Source organism: Pararge aegeria, chromosome 12 (genome assembly GCF_905163445.1).
Source record: "Pararge aegeria chromosome 12, ilParAegt1.1, whole genome shotgun sequence".
In the NCBI taxonomy this organism is placed as follows: Eukaryota; Metazoa; Arthropoda; class Insecta; order Lepidoptera; family Nymphalidae; genus Pararge; species Pararge aegeria.
Genome location: NC_053191.1, coordinates 4,194,722 through 4,216,761, shown reverse-complemented (window position 1 = coordinate 4,216,761; position 22,040 = coordinate 4,194,722). Strand labels below are relative to the sequence as shown.

General features: G+C 34.9%; 1 protein-coding gene across 1 annotated transcript; it reads left to right on the top strand.

The window, feature by feature from the left end:
* The first annotated feature begins 3,629 nt into the window (after positions 1 to 3,629).
* Positions 3,630 to 20,215, top strand: LOC120627897 (aldo-keto reductase AKR2E4-like). Its single transcript, XM_039896018.1, has 9 exons — positions 3,630 to 3,809; positions 5,422 to 5,535; positions 6,647 to 6,808; positions 7,455 to 7,658; positions 16,237 to 16,359; positions 17,346 to 17,459; positions 18,169 to 18,330; positions 19,384 to 19,587; positions 20,189 to 20,215. Exons 1-9 carry the CDS (start codon positions 3,630 to 3,632, stop codon positions 20,213 to 20,215), a joined length of 1,290 nt encoding a protein of 429 aa, XP_039751952.1.
* The last annotated feature ends 1,825 nt before the right edge of the window (positions 20,216 to 22,040 follow it).

Genomic DNA, 22,040 nt, shown 5'->3' with positions numbered 1-22,040 from the left:
TCTTCATGTACTTTCACTTCTGTACTGTGTGTTATTTAATCCTAAGACTCCTTCTTATCTTAAAGAGAAGTTTAAATTTCTTGGAGTGCAGTCGGAACTTAGATCGAGTCGTGCGCTGACTTTGAGCATGCCGTTCCACAAAACGAAGTTTTATAAGCATTCGTTCACTGTCAAAGCTACTGAATTGTGGAATGCACTCCCATTGATCATAAGACAGTCGAAGTCATTGGGCATATTTAAAAATGCTGTTAAGGCTCATTATCTCGCTCAGTAAAGACGACTATTATTATTTATTATTATTTATTTATCTACTCAAACTCATATTTAAGTATTTATGGTATATTAAGATATGTATTAGTATATATTTTTTTTTTTATATTTATCAATAGTATTTTTAATTTTTTTTTTTTTTATTTGTGTAGTCTGTTTTATGTATTAGTATGTAGATATTTGTATGTATGTACTAAATAGTGTACCCCACCTATTTGTTTTCTTTTTAGTTTTCCTAATCCTAAGGTTGCCTGGCAGAGATCGCTACTTAGCGATAAGGCCGCCTTTTGTATCCTGCTTCATTCTTCATGTGTTTGTTCTTTTTTTGTCTTGTTTCTTTGCTTGAGTGGTGTACAAATAAAGAGTATAAATAAATAAATAAATAAATGGACAGTTTGTGTGCCCACTGCTGGGCACAGGGAGTGAGACTCTACTCTCTTTGCTGTTTGTCTTTATCATCAACCCTTTCCCCCAACTACAGGGCACGGGTCTCCTCCCACAATAAGAAATGTTAACATGTTGGTAAAGGTTAAAATGTTTGCACATAATAAACTTAAGTAATGATAAATTTTCCTGTGTATGTTTTCTTAATAATAAAAATAAGTTTGTATAAAATAAAAATAAATCGTATGAAAAGCGGACGAAGAGGGTGGTCCACAGCTAGTATTCCTTAAACATTGGGCTATTAAATGCAAGAAGCGCGTTCAAACAAAAAGACGAACTCTTCTGCATTATTAATAGTATAGATGTCAGATGATAATATATTTTTAGTCTTTTATTGAAACGGCTTATTAAGATTAATTTAATTTCCATAGGAAATCTTTATAAAAGCGAATTTAAATTTTTTAATTTAGTTACTGTCGATAATGTTAACTTATCAAAGAGTTGATAGCAGAATGCTATTTTCAGCAATTTGTTTACTGGCGATATGTGCTGTAAGTATTTGAATAACGTCGTACTTATTAGAAACACGTTTATGATTTTAAAGCGTCCAGTCTCACTAGGAGTATTTTAGGCTTAAACTTATGCAATGTCTAACTCCAAGATGCGAACAAAAATATCCTTCTTTACATAGTATACAACAAAGTCGCTCCCGCCCTTGGTACACTTATGCCTAGGTTTACTAAAATTAGGCATCGCTTAAGCTCTAAATCAAATAGAAAAAAACGATTCTCCAACTCTTAGGTGAAAACTATTAGGGAACGGTTGTACGTATGTACAAAGCTTCTTAGATTAGGCGTTACTTATTTAGGCATTACCTTGTTACTCGTTAGTGAAATCGGGTATTAAATCTTTTTAACTACGCAACGGAGTTTATGCAATATTTACAGCAATAGATAGAGTGATACCATAGGAAGGTTTTTAAAAGAGCCAAGAAATTCAAAGATTTGTAATATAATGCTATGAAAAGAATAGTGTTAAAAATTTCAATAAATATAAATTAATAATAATGTGAATAAAAAAAAAAAAAATTATTTAAAAAAAAGCGTGGGATGCTTTTTAAGATATTATCAAAATAATAATCACTCTACTCATATCTGTCAATAAAATATTTATAACTATTGACACCATGCACCCCACGCTTTTTTTTACAATATTTTTTTTTTTTTATTCACACTATTCTTAATTTAAATTTATTTTATATTTTTTTGTTCGGTTTTCTATAAAAAGCGTGTTTCTTAGTTTTTTTTAAACTATTATTTATTTTTTGCACTAACATTGCAAATCAATGTAGGTACTACGGAATTGTATATCTATATATTTAAAAAAGATAAATAAAAAAGTTTGCGATGGTATATGTTTACCTATTTCAACCAACATTGTCAATCGCAAATTACCTTCCCACTACGTTTTCAGCTTACCCACTACTTATGTACTTTTTTTTCCCTATTACAAATGATTTCGAGAGATTTTTGGTTGTGGCCCAGTAGTAGCTCCATTAGTAGAATGCGATGGGTAAGCAAACTCAGTAGAAGAATGAGAATCTTTGGAGGTTTAAAGGAAAATACGGCATACAATTATAGTCATCGTTAAATAAAGAGTGTACATCGAACTCTCAGTTTATAGCGTTACGGGTTAAGCAAAATTTGTTAAAAATTTAGTGCTGGCGGACACGTCTCCATTTATGGGGCATGTGTTAAGTAACATTAAGTCTTAAGTGGTGGTTGCTGATGTCTCCCGAGCAGTTCTGTCCTCTATGTCAGATGCTATACAGATCTATAATCAGATCTTCAACAAATTTGGGCAAAGCTAAACCGATGATACAATTTTTCCCATACTTCCAATACGTTTGTATATTTATTTTTTTGTATATTTGCCTGAAAACTAGGTTAAAATTGGTGAATTTATACTTGCGTTGATGTCGGATTTTCTAATGGCCGGTAATAAAGTTTTCAAAAAAAAAATCTCTAGAGGAGAGGAAATGGGTGAAAGTATTTTTAAAGAAAATCCTGCCTAAGCTATCCTTTATAATTTACATATAGTTGCAGATCGAATCCCGTGTTTCTACAGAATGGATACTTTTGAACGATGGTAACCGGATATCGATGCCTGCCTATGGCACTTATTCGGTGGACGTAAGTAATGTTCAATATGTTTTGATTAGTGTTAATAAGTGGAAGTTTGACGTGTCTGTGTGTGTGTCTGTGTCTGTCTGTGGCGTCGTGGCTCCCGTTGTGGAGTGTTTTAGCTATGTTTGATGAAAGTCGGTTCAAGATAGCCGCAATATGGCGGATCACATATTTTTTCACTACTTCCTCAATATGGGAATCAAATGAAAGAGCTTGACTAGAAGAATACTATACGCTATGACAAATTACAAATCCAAGATGGCCGCCACCTCAAAATGGCGAATTTTTTTTTTTTTCACAACTTCCTCAATATTTTTTAATTTAATATTTATTTTAGCCCTTGACTACAATCTCACCTGGTTGTAAGTGATGATGCAGTCTGAGAGGGTAGGGGGCAAACCTGTTAGTATGGCAGTTATATTAAACCCATACTCCAAATTAGGTTTCTACGTGACATCGTACCGGAACGCTAAATCGTTTAGCGGCACGTCTTTGTAGGTAGTGTTGTAAATTGACGAAACCAGAGAAAATTAAAAAAATATAAAGTTCCTGATTGCCCCTGCCAGAAATCGAACCCGGAGCCTCCTACTTAAATTCACAGCGCTCACCGTTGCGCCAGGGAGTTCGTCAAAAAATCATATTAATAATTTGCTCCGCTTCTAAGCTTTGCGACGTGTTAATCTCTGACGCTAACTCTGTTTCTAAATGAAATAAATGCCTATACGAGTATATACTTGTAGTGGAAGTGGCATAAAATATAGGCAATGACTTCTTTAATGTCGGTTAAAAATGTTACAGTACAATGACAGAGTACCAATACGCCAAGGAACCATTGACGCTATAGAAGCGGGCTGTAGACATATAGATACTGCTTTCGCATACCTCACCGAGGACATGGTTGGCGAGGCGATAGTTGACGTTATCAAACGAGGCATCGTGAAGAGAGAAGATATTTATGTGACTACTAAGGTAAAGTAACTAGCGTTAACTTTTCGTAAAGGGTAGTTCATAGTCATCATCATGATAGAAATTCATTACCGGCCTTATATATAGGGCACGTTTCTCCTATCAAAATGAGAAATCTCAGAATGGGCTAATTTTATTTATTTCACTTCACTTCACTTAGAAGTCAAAGTCAAATTCAAATATATCTTTATTCAAGTAAGCCATTGGTGGCACTTTTGATGCGTACATGAGAAATACACGGTAGTGAGATGATGGCGATAACCATGTTCGTAAACTTAAAACTAAAGCTACGAGGGTTCAAAACGCGTCCTGGTCTAAGAAGAAGCCCGCAACAAACTTAGCCGGGTGTTTTTTTTGTTATCACCATCTCACATTGTAATTTAAAATTATTAGAAGAGCAACCTAGTTAGAGCAATAAATCACACCCAAGCTTTTTTATCGATTACGTAGTCCTTTATACTATAATAGACCTTTTCTATAAGCTTACGTTTAATAAAACCTTTGAACTTTTTAAGAACTTCACTTCATTTCACTTCACTTCGTCGAAAGTTAATTACGTCATGGTTTTACCTACTTATTGGTCGATAATGATTAAGTATATCTGCATAGCATGGTTAAGAGTTATCAGCCCAAAATATAATCTATAGAGAATGTGTATGTGTAGTCACACAGTATAGAGAATGTGTAGAGAATGCAATTTGTTTTTTAATCAATAATAACTACATTACACACACTATCCTGTATTTGACATACACGCATATATACTTTTTTTCAGTAGTGACATAAGACAAATTAACAATGTAACCTTGGCGGAATCTGTAGTTAAAAAAATATACCATATATATAACAGAACCAAAAATGTTTACGACCAATGGATCATATTAAATTGTAAGGCATTGCGTCGACATAAAATCTAATTGCATTTATAAATAATCAGTGAATCAAAGAATAATGGTTTTGCAATAAAGACAGTTATAAAGAGAGATTGTCCGAAAGTTACTTCAGTTCAGAAAATAAATAAAATACAAATTCGAAAAAATAAATTAAAATAAACATTTTAATTATTCTTTCCCTAACAATTGGAAAATTATCTTTACACTAAAAAGTAACAAAAATATTGTTTACTAAGGAAAAATAGATTTTAAGTACAATCTGTGTCTTAATATATAGATGTAGAATTTGCCTATTATCGCTTATAGTCGGTTTCTATGGTTTCCTAGTATTTCAACTAGATGGCACAACTTCAATACCATATAGATCGTAGTAAACTTTCACGCGGTCGAATAAGTAAAAGTAGGTAGAAAATCTCACGCTTTGCATTCTGGACAATCACTCAGGTAACTAGGTCATCATTATCTTCAAGGAAAGTAGAAGCAATAAAGGCCAAATTTCGAACTCCACAGTAGTGGCGAGCACAGGGTTCTTGACCAGGGTATGCATAAAGGAGGAAGATGCCATAAAATGGAATTTTAGGATAGGCAGAGCTTTTGTACATCTATGAAGTGCACGCCACTACTCCACAGTTACACTTAATCCTTCTTATCTAGTTTAGCACTACCCCTTATATTAGTTGTAAGCCAAATACGCACATAAAAGAGCTCTCGTATTTTTCCAGTTATCATTTGAAGTTTCGAATCGGAAACTGGTCGTGCCAACTATGAAAAAGGCTTTAAAGAGGCTTCAGTTAAAATATGTCGATCTGGTGCTTATCCATACACCGGTTAATGTGGTAAGTTTTATTTTTGCTTAGTCCATTAAAATAACCTAGGTTCGTCCGGGAGGTATACAGCGGGTTCCCCGTGCGTCTAATAAAGCCAATAAGAGGGGCATGCAGTGGCGTGCATAGAGGGTATGCACAGGGTATGCAGATGATATAAAATGAAGAAAATCTCCAGTACGAGTTAAAAATACTTATGGGTAGGCTTTCTAAAACTGTTACAATGCCTATCCTTAAGTTTTTTTATAATTCGTACTGGAGATTTTTTGCATACCCTGTTCATACCCTCTATGCACGCCACTGGGGACATGCCGTGGTGGTTTTTGGTTCGGGTATACCCCCTTTACAGCGGAGTCAGTGGCGTGCATAGAGGATATGCTCAGTAAGAGCTATTAAAATTCTACTCTTAAGTATTTTTAACACGTAGTGGAGATTTTTTTAATTTCATATCATCTGCATACCTTGTGCACGCTACTGAAGGGAGTCCCAATTATCCTTCGTCCTGCCCAAGGGTCGGAGGTAGCAATAAAGCTTCTCCACCACGCCAAAAAAAAAGGTATATCTATGTTTGTATTTTATTAATTAATCCTCTACCACCTTGGCGCAGTGTCAAACGCTGCGTTCTTGTTAGGTAGATCTCGGGTTCGATTCCCGGCGGAGCAATTTGGGAATATAACATTTCCGAGCTTTCTCTGGTCTTACTACTACTACTACTACTACTTTTTAAGGGTAACTTCTGTTTCAATATAACTGCCATTTCCCATAAAGGTTAGTCCGCTACCATATTAGATTTCATCATCACTTACCACCTCTTGTCTTGCTTTCCATTGACCGAAATCTCACCTGGTGGTAAGTCAAAATGCAGTATAAAATGGTAATGGGCTATTCTTAATTCTGTGTCTGTAACGTGGCGCCCGGTGTCCGTCAATCTGAGGCGTGTAGGTGTCAAGCCTCAAGTGTCTGAATTACACCTGGAACCAAGCCTTTCAGACCGGAATGCAATGCAACTATGCTGCTAACGGCAGAAGTACACTGTGGTAGTTCTTCCCTGGACGAGCTCAGTCACTAACTCGTCTACTACTACTAAAACTCGTAAATTGACATTGTGCCTTTCAAAATTCAGCTGGGACAAAAGAGTTACGATTATTTGGAAATATGGAAGGGTCTCGAAGATGCTAAGCGCATGGGTTTGACGAGATCAATCGGAGTCTCCAATTTCAATAGAACACAACTGGACGAGATCTTAGCCAACTCAAAAACAATGCCTGCTGTTCATCAGATTGAGGTAAGTCATTTGTTTACTCATTTTTATTGTTGGGAATACGTTAGCCCGGTCCTTGGACTCGGTTAGAAAAGAACAGAACAAAATGGCAAAGAATGGAGGAGTCCTAAATTCAAGAAATAAATAAAATACAAATTCGATAAAATAAATAAAAATAAGCCTTTTTATATATTTTTAAGTACAGTCTTAATATATGGATGTCGAATGTTCCTATAGTTGCTTACAGTGGGTGCCTATGAATCCAACCAAATCAACCGAAAGAACTGTTGACTAATTTAAAATTAAGTGTTTTTAATTAAAACTATTACAATAACTAAAGATGTAAATGCAGGTTTTTCGGTAAATAAAAGGCTTATTTATTTATTTATTTAGTATAACCTTAACATGAGCCTGGTGGTTAGATATGATGCAGTCTGAGAAGGTATCGACCTAACGATGAATACCTTTGTACGGATAAACCCGACTGGGTTTTTGTTACGCCGTAACAGATATTTTTATGTTAACATAAAAAATGTATATTTTTCATTAAAAAATAAAATTTATAAACGGTTTAACCTGTTATGGGCTGTATATATTAAACCTATACCTATACCTATCCTATCTATAAATAAAATATAAATAAAATAATAATAATACCGTCTTTTTCTAGGTGAACCCTACATTCGTGAATCAGGAGTTGGTAGCTTACTCCCAAAGCAAAAACATCACTGTAGCAGGCTATTCATCTTTTGGTTTTCTCGTTAAAAGGGTTTTCAACGATTTATCAGTACCACCAACTTTCGAGGACCCCAAATTGGTGAGAATGGCCAAGAAGCATGGCGTGACCGTCAGTCAGATTGTGCAGCGGTACTTGGTAAATATTTTGTATCCATTTTTTTTAAACCCCTCTGCTCCGCCTTCCTTGATTATTGGAATATCCAACAGATTTTTAAGTTAGTTCGCGATCCTGAGGTTAGTTCGCGATCAAACAAACGAACTTTCAGCTTAATAATAGTAAAGGTTCAAGTGTATTATCAGTCAACATCATCATCATCATATCAGCCCACTACAAAGTACGGTTCTCCTCTCACAATAAGAAGCGGTTAAGGCCGTCTACCACGCTGGCCAAATGCGGATTGGTGGACTCCAGACACCTTTCAGAACATTATGTAGAACTCTCAGGTATGCAGGTTTCCTCACGATGTTTTCCTTCACCGTTGAAGCAAGTGTTATTTTAATTACATAAAACTCACATAACTTAGAAAAGTTAGAGGTGCGTGCTGGGATTCGAACTCGGCCTCATTTGGCTTCATTTCACCGGCAACCACACCGTTCGAACCGATACACAGCATTGCAACAGTGATGCTTTTTAATTACTTATTTATACTGATAAAACGGTGATAGCGCATTGAGTAGGAGATCGACTTCACTTTCTCGGTGAGTTCAAATCCCAGCACGCCCCTTTAACTTTCCTAAGTTATGTACGTTTTAAGTAATTTAAATAAAACTTGCTTCAACGGTGGAGGAAAACATCGTGAGGAAATGATTACCGAGACGGAACCCTGAAAAAAAGATTTACAATTTATTGACGGCCGATTGGCGCAGAGGGCAGCGACCCTGCTTTCTGAGTCCAAGGCCGTGGATTCGATTCCCACAACTGGAAAATGTTTGTGTGATGAACATGAATGTTTTTCAGTGTCTGGGTGTTTATATATATATTATTAGTATTTATGTATATTATTCATAAAAATATTCATCTGTTATCTTAGTACCCATAACACGAGCTACGCTTACTTTGGGACTAGATGGCGGTGTGTGTATTGTCGTAGTATATTTATTATTATTATTATTATAATATTCAAAAAATGAATGTTTTTTATTTTGTGCAATAATCTAACATGGCATCCGTTACTTACAGGTGGATCGGTCTATAATACCAATCGCTGCATCGCTGAATAAGATACATATAAAATTAAATGTGGACATTTTTGATTTTACTTTGAATCCGGAAGATATCCGCACCATAAGTGAATTTGACAGGAACTTAAAAGTCTTTCTGGTTGATTACAATGGCCTCTTTCAAATCATGTGTGACGGATTTAAACGGTTGTTTCAGTTTCGGCAAAGTTATAACTTGCAACAGTATGAGCTCAGGACAAACGGCAGTTACACTTGTAATTTTCGATAAAATACTTATCTATACTTACAAATAGATAAATATTAATATAACCCTATTTGTCCACATTCTTTCTGATTATTGTTTTCAAATTCAATTCTAAATTCAAAATTAATAAGCACATTTGAAACGTCGAGTCAGTCTGTTTGTAGTGACTCTACCACTGGTTCGGAAGGCAGATTCCCCTGAGAAGAAACTCAGCAGATTGCTCTTTTCCAACATCACTTTAAATTTTAACAATCTTTAGAATTTTTCTGTTTAGTGAGAGATGAGAGCGGAGTGGCCTGCTTCCAAGCAGCCTTGTCGTTAAGGAATTCATCGATCGTGTAGTAGCCACGACTTGTTAAATGTGTTTTAATATATTGTTTAAACTTTGGTAAAGGTAGATCTAATATTACCTTCGGTATCATGTTATAAAAGCATATACTCATCCCCACAAAGGATTTCTGTACTTTTCTCAGACGATATGCAGATATCACTAATTTATGTCCGTTTCTAGTTAGTCGACTGTTTATATCGATTTTGTGTTTATAATTACTTATGTTTTGTTTAATAAAGATAATATTATTATAAATATATTGCGAGGCTACTGTAAATATTTCTTTAAATTTGGTACGAAGGGATTCGCGTGATCCAAGTTTATATATCGAATTTTGTTAAATATATTTTTGTATACAATTGAACCAATGATGTCGGCAAATATTAAATTAATTTCCTTAAAATTACTTCTTTATTTCTTTATAAATAACGAGACGTAGAACAAAATTTAAATTCAATATCCTTATTACAGGCACTTATGAAGCATATGTTTAACATGTTAACACTAATGTTATGTGATGGTGATAACTGCATTCGTTAACTTAAAACTAAAGGTAGGAGGGTTCCAAACGCGTCCTGGTCTAAGAAGATCCAACAGCAAACTTAGCCAGTTTTTTTGTTATCACCATCTCACAGTGAGAACGATAGAGAAATATTTTTTGTGATAAACCCAGGCCAAACCCAAGGACCGGTTAAAATACAAAATAGCGTTTTACGTTAAAAAAAAAATCATTATCATCATATCAACCCATTACTGGCCCACTACTAGGGCACGGGTCTCCTCCCATAAGGAGAGGGGTTAGGCCGTAGTCCACCACGTTGGCCCTATGCGGATTGGTGGACTCCACACACCTTTGAGAACATTATGAAGAACTCTTAGGCATGCAGGTTTCCTTACAATGTTTTCCTTCATAAAAAACCATCTTATCAAAACTCAGCAGATGGCAGTTATAATTTAGTAGTGCTATTTTTATCTACAAGAAAAAATATGAAGAGAAAACGATTGTAAATTAAATATTTTGTAGTTATAATGACCAACTATATCAAATACTTATAAGCGCCTAAACATAGCTGATGTTGAACTGCTAATAAAAATTTGGATGACATTTAATTTTTTTTATTTATACTTTATTGGTAGCTACATCCCATTAAGTTAAGGTAATAAACACGATGTAAAAGACGGCTTTATTGCTTAGTAGATCTCTGGATGTGTTGGTGATTGCCAGTGTAAAGGCACATGAGGCCTTAGGTTGAGGACTGATGGAGTGATGGACTCAGAGCGGCACTTTCTAGGTTGTGTTTCTTGCCTGTTGATGACCTCTCTGGCGCAACGGTGAGCGCTGTGAATTTGAGTAGAAGGTCCCAGGTTTGATTCTTGTCAGGAGAAATTTGGGAATTTATAATTTCTGAATTTTCTCTGGTCTGGTCTGGTGGGAGGCTTTGACCGTGGCTAGTTACCCCCATACCGACGCGACGTGCCGCTACAGTAAGTATACCTATTTCTTTAAACTTCTCACGGAGGGATTCGCGTGATTTTAGTTTATATATATATCGTACAGCTCTTTTCTGCAATATAAATATAGTTTCGATATCAGCAGCTTTACCCCATAACAAGATTCCGTAGTTCCGAAGTTCTTGAGCACACTCGCCAAAGTATATCCTGTATAACACCGCCAGGCAGACAACATTAAGTCGGTGCTGTGCTGTAAGCTGTGTAGTTTCGCCTGAGTAACGGATTCGTTGCCGATGATTCTTCTTGCGCGACGATCAACCGAGTCTAAGGCTTACCCCGCGATCTAGTTATCTGGACATACATGTGCAATCAGTCGCTTGCAATGCATTGCCAAGCGATGGATTACCCCATGTATTAACCCCCACTTGTGTGTGCGTATGAACGTGTGTATAAATTATTGTTTCTATATTAAATAGGAGCTTTTTGCCGTTGCCGTAGTAACCCGTGACCCCATTTGACTTCTAATCTTAAACACAGTTGATGTTGTGGTTGTCACGGCGTATGTTTTTAGGAGAACCCTAAATAGTTATATCTCAAAAAGTGTTGGTCTCAGGAAAAATTATTGGAACAAAAGTTTTTCATTATTATGAACAAGTACTGTAATATCGCAGCGGCCATGTTGGAGTAGGAGTAAGGTAGTAGCCCCTAGTAGAAGTAAGGTAATTAGCCTTGTACAAAGCTGTCGGATACCAATTTTGAAAGGCATTATCTTTTGATTATAAAAACTAACTACAATATACTTGAAAGTAGAATAATAATTTAAGATACTGTCCTTACTAATTTATAAACGCTAAAGTTTATCTGTTTGTTTATTTGTTACCTACGTTTTGTTAAGCCGCTACACTGAGCTTGACAAAATTTTGCATGAATTTTGCATCGTGGAGATTGACATAAAACTTTTTTATACCGTACAGGCCGCTTTAAAAAGTACGCCTACTTTTTAAAGCGCCATTGAGCGATATACACTCAATTTGTTTTTTACTTGTGTTACAGTAATTTTATAAAGTGGGTAAATATCCAACCTTTTGATAACTATAAATTCATATTTGCTATATATTTTATTAAATTGATTAGGATTTTACAAATACCCTAATAAATAAAATCCAAAAAAAAGTAGAAATTATATTTGATTAATAACCAATGTTCATGACATCGAGTTGGTGGGTATTTTGATATAATACGGGTGCATTTTCGATACACTTTAGTCCTACATGCACTCGAACGGTGCAAAGATTCCTCCCGGTGTGTAAGTCGTATATCACTTGTTTTATAATGTTTACAATATTTTCATTACTTTTTTTAGGGTAATATGCTTAGAAAATAAAAGAGACTTAATAATTTTACACTAAAAATTAATGAAATGGTTGTGTTCATTATAAAACAAGTTAGCAACAATCAAGTGAATATACTTCGACCGCTCTTTAAAAGTTGGTGCGCTTTGAAAGCGCGTATTGTTATGACCGGTAAGAAAAAAATAGACATAATAAGTTCCATTTAAAGTATACCTCTGTCTTATAACGATGGGCTTGATGTAGTGCTTTACACCGAACAAGTCAAAATTAAGCTGTTTTTATTTTTTTTCTAATTTATTTATTCGGTTTACTTACAAACACTTACGCTAATACAAACGTTTTTTAAATTTTAACTATTCTATTTAAGTGTAATGTTTCCTTAAAAGTAAACACATCATATGAAAATATATAATAAGTTACAGTTATAAAAATAATAACACCATATAATGAAAAGGAAAGGTATTGTGAATGAGAATATAAAAAAAAAATATCTCACACACTATAAAAAAAAATAGGTTTAAGTTTACGGGGATATTCAACAGGTAACCGAAATCTAGAACGGACAACAATTGGGGACAGTCAATTTTAGCGTTTAGAATCTTATTTTTGTTTGTGTAAACTGCAGGTCTAGAAGTACCATGCATATTTATTGCTATTCAATTTACCGAGGCCTACTTAAAATTATCGAAGCACTTTTGGATTTTTTTCTTAGTAATCGGCCGCGAATGCCCACGGAAGTAGGTATCGAATACGCATGCAACCAAATGGTCCGTTAAGGGTTCCAAATAAATAAATTTATAAGGTCTCGTACATAACAATGTATATGTACGTATGTACGAGACCTTATAAATTTATTTGCTACTTACCTACCTACTTAAGTTGCATTCGTGTCAAGTAATGTATTTTATCTATAGACCTGTTACATATTTTAACACTTCTTATTTAGTATAAAGGCAAATTAAGATAATTTTAATTACCATACAGACAGCGAATTTTGAGTTTTAGTTACACGTGTCTAATCGACAGAATGTTATTTTATTCAATATGTTTTCTTGCGATGTTTTCTGTAAGTAATTAATTTCATTTTTGTGTTATTATAATGTAACAATTTCTTTTCAATTTCTACACCTTATTAAAATGAATCTACGCAAAAAATGAACAAAATATTTAAAATATTGGAGCACCTCTGCAATAAAATTAACCCGTCACGGCAAATGGCAAGACGCTCTCTTGTGGCGTCATGCCTTTACAAGTTAGAACACACGTATTGAGTGGAAAATTTTCTTACGTTTACATTACTGAATAACGGTAATGTCACAAGATGGCGCTCATTCGATTCCATACAAATTATAGGCAACTTTAACGTGATACAATTGGTAGAGATAGCTAGAAAATCTAAAATAAGGCGATCTGTGTCTCAAAAACGGATTATGTAGGCAAGCAAGAAATATCATGTAAGTATGGGGAAAAAATAAAAGATACACAAAACGGCATTATCGATAAAAAGCTCAGCACGGCATATGCAGGAGATATTTTGGCCACGGGAAAGGACAAACTGTATATACCTTCCCACTGTTTTATATTATACACTCTCTCTCTATCTCCGATGAAAATATAAATAATGTTTAAATAAACATATATATATAAATGCAAAGGAGAAAATAACTTCTAAAATTAATATAATATAGCGGTAAATTTCTCCACTGACCTGTTGCCTCGATTTGGCAGGTTGACAAATACAGTTTTCATATCTCATGTTCGGAAAATTGGCGATCTTTATCTAAACTGAAAAAGCCAGAATCGTCTCATACTTTACTACTTTTTTATGTTGTTGTTTATTCATTTGTACTATTTGGGACAAGAAAAGAACATTGACCATACAACGTATTCAGTCGTATATATTTTTTATAGACAATTATAATTTAAAGTTATAAGCTAATATCAAAGTAATTTACATTCAAATTAAAAAAAAAAAACTGATAAACAAATATTATCCGGCAAAGAATAGTAAAAATTATTTTCTACATTAGTCTATATTATTGGAAAATATTGCGAAATTACAGAGAAAAAACACACGCTTTTTAGCTATAACAGCAATCCAGAGTCTAAAATCAGTATGGCACGTTTCCCGCCCAGGATAAAATAAAAATTGGCCTTTAAATTAAAACAGATACCTGAAAACAACGGAAAATTATAAAAAGAATTTTCTGTGCTGAAAACCAACAAATATATGCTGTATGGTCAATTATCTTTGCCATTCCTGAAGCCTGAAGGGGACAGGTCAAAAAACAATAAATATTGTAGAAGTGGCGCGATGAAAAAGAAGTGAAATCTGTCCACGGATCGATATCCTATATCCTCAAGATCGATGTGAAAAGTATTATGTTCAACTCGAGAAGACATACCATTCTCACCCAAAACTATCTACACTAAAGCGAGGTGATAATTATCTCGTGTGAGAATGGGGTGTTTACTGTCTCGTTTAACAATCTACTATTTCCCTCGTAAGTAATAGAGTAGAGTGAGATAATCGAGGGGCAAAATTTTTTCATCTAGCCTAGTTAGTAGCTACTAAGTTTCTAGCCGTGCTTGCAATCTACTAGAAGACCTAACATTTAGAAAAAAGGTAATTGTGTACTTGGTAAATGTGTCATGTATGTGTAATATTTATATATTTACATACATATCTATAAATGTAATTATTACACATATATTTGAATACGTCTGTTCCTTCGTTATTTCCTAGAGTTTAGACGCAAATCCGCAGGACAAGTTGATAGAAAGGAGACAGTTGAATGACGGGAACTGGATGCCAACTGCTTGTTTTGGTACTTATACTGAAGACGTAAGTAATATTTATCTATTTATATAAAACGCAAAGGTGACTGACTGACTGATTGATCTATCAACGTACAGCTCTACTCCACTTGATGGATAGGGAGGAAATTTTTCACACAGATAGTTATTATAATGTAGGAATCCACTAAAAAGGATTTTTGAAAACTCCAACCCCAAGAGGGTTAAATGGGGGATAAAAGTACAAGGGGATAAAATCCTTCATTTATCATTTCTTTTTTCAAGTTAATTTCATTAAAATTTGATTTAAGGTTTAGGATAAAAAATAAAGAAATATTTGTTTCACATATTTAAAAAAATTTCGACTCCAAAAGCATCAAATAGGGAATGAAAATTTATATAAGTTTCTGATTTTTTTAAGTAATTTACGTTCATATTTTTCTATTAGCATTCATTCAGATTGTGATTATTAAGAGAATACAGTATGTTTTGGTACTTATTTTTAATCTTCTTTTATTTATTCTCATCTCAGAAAATAACGCCCTTTTTGTATTTTTGTTTAATTTTCCTGTCAGCTTTGATGTTAGAGTCTAGTCGAGTCTCTCTTTATCTCGTTAGCTCTCTATCCTTGGTGGGTTTTAGAACACTTAACACAGTTCGAACTCCGGCACTCCAAACTTTTCAAATATCAAATGCTTTACCGGTGAAGGAAAACATCGCGAGGAAACCTGAGAGTTCCCGTAATGTTCTCAAAGGCGTATCATCTTCATCATCAATTCAACCAATCAACTTTCTTTTCTGGACATAGGTCTTTTGTAGGGAGTTCCACAATCCACGGTCCGCTTGCCTCCAGCGACTCGCCTGATGTTATCTGCCCATCTCGTTCGGGGTCGACCCCCGCTGCATTTGGACGTTGGGGTCTTAAGGTGCTGGACCTTAAGACCCCAACGTCCATCGGTTCTCCGAGCTATGTGATCTGCCCATTGCGACTTCAGCTTCGCGACTCTTTAAGCTATGTTGGTTACTCTGGTTCTTCTACGGATCTCCTCATTCCTGATTTGATCACGTAGAGATACTCTTAGCATAGCTCTCTCTCACGCCAATAGTAAGCGACCACGAGTGTGAAGGATTGTGATGCCTACCAATCTGCATTTGGCCAGCACGGTTACTAAACTACGACTGCCACTATAAGGCACAGGTCTCCATCTCATTCTGTGCCTTAGTCGGTCGGTAATGAGTTCATAATGGGTTGATATAACTTATCGCCAAAGTTAAATGCATTTCTTTAATTAGGTCAAACAAATTACAGTTAAATCAGATGCATCGCGTACGCCAATCCGTCATCGATGCAATCTAGGCAGGATATAGATGTATAGACACCGCATTTGGCTACCTCACCGAAGACATGGTCGGCGAGGCGATGGCTGACGTCATCAGACGAGGCATCGTGAAGCGGACGGATATATTTGTAAATACTAAGGTAATGTATGTTTGTAATTTATATTGGTAGTTTTCTATTTATTTATATGCCTTTAGTTGCAAATATTGTATTAAATATGATTTTTTTTTTTATGGGTATATGTATTTATGCACCACCTACTTTCTGTTTTTTTTCTACGCCATTGGTTGGCCGCCAAATTGTATACGTTGTTTTGTTATACTTTTCTTTCTTTATGTACTTTTTGTGGTGTGCAATAAAAGTATAGTCATTTTCATAATTATTTGTGTATGAATTAATGCATGAACGCATACATATATACATGAACAAATAAATGCATGAATAAATAACAGTGAAATACGAATATATTTTTATTGTATACTACAAGAAATACAGAAAACTAGGCATGCAAGGGACACATCCAGATATCCAGTGAGAGCAGATATGCATCTTATAAGGTTACACTATAATATCATGAGATTATTGACCGATACCAAATGCACATGACCATGGTCTTATCATGCTATAAATAAATATACTACGATAATAAACACATCGCCATCTAGCCCCAAAGTAAGCGTAGCTTCTGTTGTGGGTACTAAGATAGCTCATGAATATTTTTATGAAATAAAAAATACACATAAATCCAAAGTTTATTCGTTAACATCCAAAAACAAAATCGTTGATTCGAAAACTTTACTTCGTTAAATATACTAAATTTATTTATTGTTTAAAATATTTGTTTTTTAAATATAACCTAAAATAAACAATGTAAAACTTAATAAAATCTAAAACGTCTTCGAAACCACCGCAGCGAGGTCAAGGTATAAATACTTAATATACAGATGAGCACCCAAACATTCATGTTCGTCACACAAACATTTTTCAGTTTTTGGAATCGAACCCACGGCCTGAAGAAAGCAGGGTCGCTGCCCACTGCGCCAACCGGATGCCCTCCTGTTGCAATCAGGTGACCCAGGCCAGCTTCACTATATGCACATAAAATTTGAGTTTTATTATTATTTCAGCTATCATTCCAATACGGTACTTGTAGTGAGGTAGTTCCAGCTGTTAAAAAATCATTAAAAAGGATGAAGATAGATTACGTGGACCTAATCCTTATCCATACACCGCGCAATGTGGTAGGTTTGCATTGTTTAATATTAGAATTTCTAACTAAATAATATTACGTTAGTATCTTTGTTATAAATTTTAATTTCAATTAAATATGGTCTAAATATAATTACAATCAGAAAACACGTAATAATAATTTTAAAATTAAAATTAACATTAATAAAATATACAACAAATATAAGCCGTCGAACTGTTCACTTATGGGCGTGGTACCCAAAATGCTGCCGCTATTGCCCCTTTGAATTGCTAGACTTAGCCGTTGGGCTAAAGACGCGCCAGCTCTTTAATATTACTTATCAATCTGTTATAATAGCTTTTACATGATTTTTTATAGTTCTTAGTTTAATACTTATTTTAGTTTTTTTTTTTATAATTTTACCGGAGCTAATTTTGAATTGACTTGAATTAGCAATGGCACTAGACAGAATTTAAAATTCTAACACAATATTTAATTTATGAATGTTGTTACTAATAATTGTTGATGCGTCTTATGAATAAATGAATAAATAAACTACGAGTAGCTGTGCCCCTCGCCCTTTTGTACCCTTCGGTTTCACAAGGATTTTTTTCTTAGGGCGTAGCTTAATGTTAAATAGCCTTAAGAATAAGCAAAAAAGATTGTTCTAGTTCGGGTGATAATTCGACTGATACGCTCCCAAAAAAAACACTTCAACTTATACTTCTATATGTATAGCAAGTTTACCTTTAAAACTTCAGATGGGAGTGGAGAATTACGACACCTTTGAAATATGGAAAGGCCTCGAGGAAGCCAAGCGGTTGGGACTGACGAGATCAATCGGTGTTTCAAATTTCAACAGTACAGATATGGCCAGGATCTTAGCTAACTCAAAAACCCTACCGGCCGTCAACCAGATTGAGGTACTGGAGTTGTTATTTCTACTCTTGGACAATTAACGATGCATAAGTGTACTTCATAAGGAATCACTCTTTAGAAATATTAAACAAAAATAAGCATAGTTATTCTTCCTTACAAACCAATTCAAAACATTCTAAGTGTTTACTTATGAGAACCCTATTGAACATAAAAGACCGACACGCGCATAGTACCTACGCTACGCGACGCGTATCTAATAAAGTGACAGGAGTCACATGATTTTAATTTTGCATGTGATGCTAGGGCTGTATCTGATTTCCTTCAGTAAAAACTATAGCAGTGGTTTAGTCCAAAACATTTATAGGTTTTCCGTTTCACAGATAAGTCTCAGAAATAGATATGTACCTCTAAAAGCTGTGAAGTATTATTTCGGTTTTCATTTAAACTGTGTATAAATCTATTTTAAACCTCAACTCTCAATTTCTTGTAACACACCCACGCACTCACACACACACACATATACACACACACAAAACCACACGCCCCAACACACACACACCCGCGCATAAATACACGTTCACGCACACGCACACTCACACGCAGTGGCGTGCACTCCATACATGCACAAAAGCACTGCATACCCCAAACATTGATATATAACTCGAATAGGAGGAGAGTTTATGCCATTTTATGCAATTTTCCTGGTGCATACCCTGGCAAGAAACCCAATGCACGCCACTGCTCACACGCACACACACATAAACAAAATAAGCTTGTTTAGAGCGAAAGGACCAACATGTAGATGTTTCTTAGAGATTGTTAGGATCTTCCTAAATACCTTGATGGTGGCAGATCAGTTTTATTAATGTACAGTATTATGTTACCTTCTTGCTCTGTCACAAAAAGCTTTGCCTACTATTGAGACTTTAAACTCATCTGTTATTGACAGCTTTCAGAGTTGACAGGAATAAGACCAAGGACCCTCCAAGAAATGGAGAAACAATAATGATATGTTTTAAAATTGTAGGAGTAACGAGAGGTCAAATATCCCAAGTCGTTATAAATTATATTTACTTTTCTACTACTTCTCTTTTTAGACAAACCCCACTTTCGCGAATCAGGAGTTAGTGGCTTACTGCCAAAGCAAGAGCATCGTTGTAATGGGCTACTCGTCGTTCGGTTTCCTCGTGCCAAGACCGTTCAACGATTTATCATTGCCACCATCCTTTGAAGATCCCACATTAGTGGGAATGGCTGAGAAGTACGGTGTTACCGTCAGTCAGGTTGTCCAGCGCTATTTGGTAAATATTTATTATTTAACTATTAAAAGATTTCATAAGTACTCGTACTTAAACTAACTTTAGGAATGTGGTTGGTGCTTTAAATTATATTACTATTATATTATTATAGTGGCACAGTGGTTGACGGCCGACTGGCGCAGTGGGAAGCGACCCTGCTTTCTGAGTCCAAGGCCGTGGGTTCGATTCACACAACTGGAAATGTTTGTGTGATGAGCATAAGTGTTTTTCAGTGTCTGGGTGTTTATATGTATTTTCTAAGTATTTATTTATATATAATTCATAAAAATATTCATCAGTAATCTTTAGTACCCATAACACAAGCTACGCTTACTTTGGGGCTAGATGGCGATGTGTGTATTGTCGTAGTACATTTATTTATTTATATATTAACCGAAGAAATTCTTTAAAATACAGCAAAAAGCTATTATTTTGATAAAACTTCTTTATTCGTATCTGTACAAGCACATTTAAAAAAGAAGAAGGTCCTATGCCACTTCCATGACCACTTGAGTATCAATGGAAAGAAATGATTGTAATTTCATGTAATGTATATTTGAGTTCTTTTAAAAAAGTAAATTAAAAAATAATTATCAACTTCCAGTATTCAAAGTCTGAAATCCTTAGCTAAACTTTGTGTTCAAACTAGACGATTTATGATTGTCAAACAGTCTCGTTTTACCATTTCTTAACTCGGAGTCAAGTCAAATACTGACATCTAAAATGTGTACTCTCACTGTGCTCAGACTTAAGAAGTTTTAAGTTTTTATCTAAAAGTATTGAATCAGGAAAATGTTGGAATAAAAAGTTTGTATATTCTGCATTCTCATTGGCATAGTAGGTACTCCCTTATAAATGATGAAATAAATAACAGTGGCACAGTGGTTAGGACTTCTGCTACACTTTCTAGGGGCCGAGTTCGAATCCCAGCATGCACATGGCACCTCTAACTTTTCAAAGTTATGTGCGTTTTTTAAGTACCTACCTAATTACAATATCACTTGCTTCAACGGTGAAAGGATGCATGCCTGAGAGTTTTCCATAATGCTCTCAAAAGCATGTGAAGTCCACCAACTGGGCCAGCGTGGTGGACAACGCCTGTGTCCTGTAGTGGGCTGGTAATGGTTTGAAAAGATGAAATTAATAACAATTGGTTTATTATTAAAATTAAGCTTAATTTGCTATACTCCGCGAAAAGCCGGAGAATCTGTGTGGTGTAATTTATAATTTCCTCAATCCTTATACTCCACACCAAACAGATCCTCGGCAATACATCCTCTACGCACGTTTCGCTCCGAAACCGGAGCATCCTCAGGAGATGTTGACTTTACAATTAATAATTGTTTAGAAGTGAGTCTTCACACAGATTCTCCTGCTTTTCGCGGAGTATAGCAAATTAAGCTAAATTTTGATAATATATCATGGATTTCCGCAAAGTAACGCCTGCTTCTATCCAAACCCAATTGTTTTGAAAATCAATACTAAAAATAAAACCGTGTGAAAAATAAGCAAAGTAAAATGGCGAACCACTTTCATTTTTCAGATACGTATGCCTTTTTGCCAGTAATTGGGTAACAAGATAAAAAGTATTTATTATTTCAGGTTGATCGCTATATAATACCAATCGCTGGATCGTTGAATAAGGAGCACATACAATCGAATATAAACATATACAATTTTTCCCTCTGCCATGAAGATGTTCTCATTATAAACCAATTTGACAGGAATGTAAAGGTCTATTTAATTGATTACGAAGGACTGTTTAACTATATGCACTTAGCATTTTTGAAGCTAATCGAATTTGTCGAATGCAACAATTTGCGGCAGTATGAGCTTAAATCATAAATCCTCTTTATTCTACCACGTTTTTCATAACTTACTTTAGTTAGTAGTACAAAATTGACCGATCGGACATTCGTATGGTTTTTGTAATTAATTAACTTCATTTGATCTAGAGATGTGAAATTTTAGCCTAAGAATCGCATGTTAAAGCACTTATATCTTATATCTTTAAACGAGCAATTCTTATATATATATATATATAATTGGAATCTCGGAATCGGCTCCAACGATTTTCATGAAATTTAGTATACAGTGGGTTTCGGGGGCGATAAGTCGATCTAGCTAGGATTCATTTATATTTTAATCTCGAAGAAAAAAGAAGAGTAAACGAAGGAAGAGGAATGGGAAGGAGAAAACTACATCCTTTTAGAGAGAAAAACGTGGCTAGATGGAAGACAAGGTATTCAGCAAATAAATTTTTATCACGCGCGTGCAATGCTTTCAACAGTAAAAATTGTGAGTTCGTTTTCAGTCAAAATTGGCACTTTTAGGAATATAATTATGACAAAACAAGTGTTATACAAGCTTTGAAAGTTTTTGTTTTTTTTTTTTTCTTTTACTTTAATTTTGTTGCATAATTTTCGCTTTGTAGTTAATTTCTAAGCAATTGTGGT

Coding starts and splice junctions, on each gene's coding strand:
- LOC120627897 (XM_039896018.1), top strand. CDS start 3,630: ATGTTACAGTACAATGACAGAGTACCAATACGCCAAGGAACCATTGAC. Junction 7,659..16,236: donor AGATTGTGCAGCGGTACTTG/GTAAATATTTTG, acceptor GATGCAATCTAG/GCAGGATATAGATGTATAGA. Junction 19,588..20,188: donor AGGTTGTCCAGCGCTATTTG/GTAAATATTTAT, acceptor ATCAACTTCCAG/TATTCAAAGTCTGAAATCCT.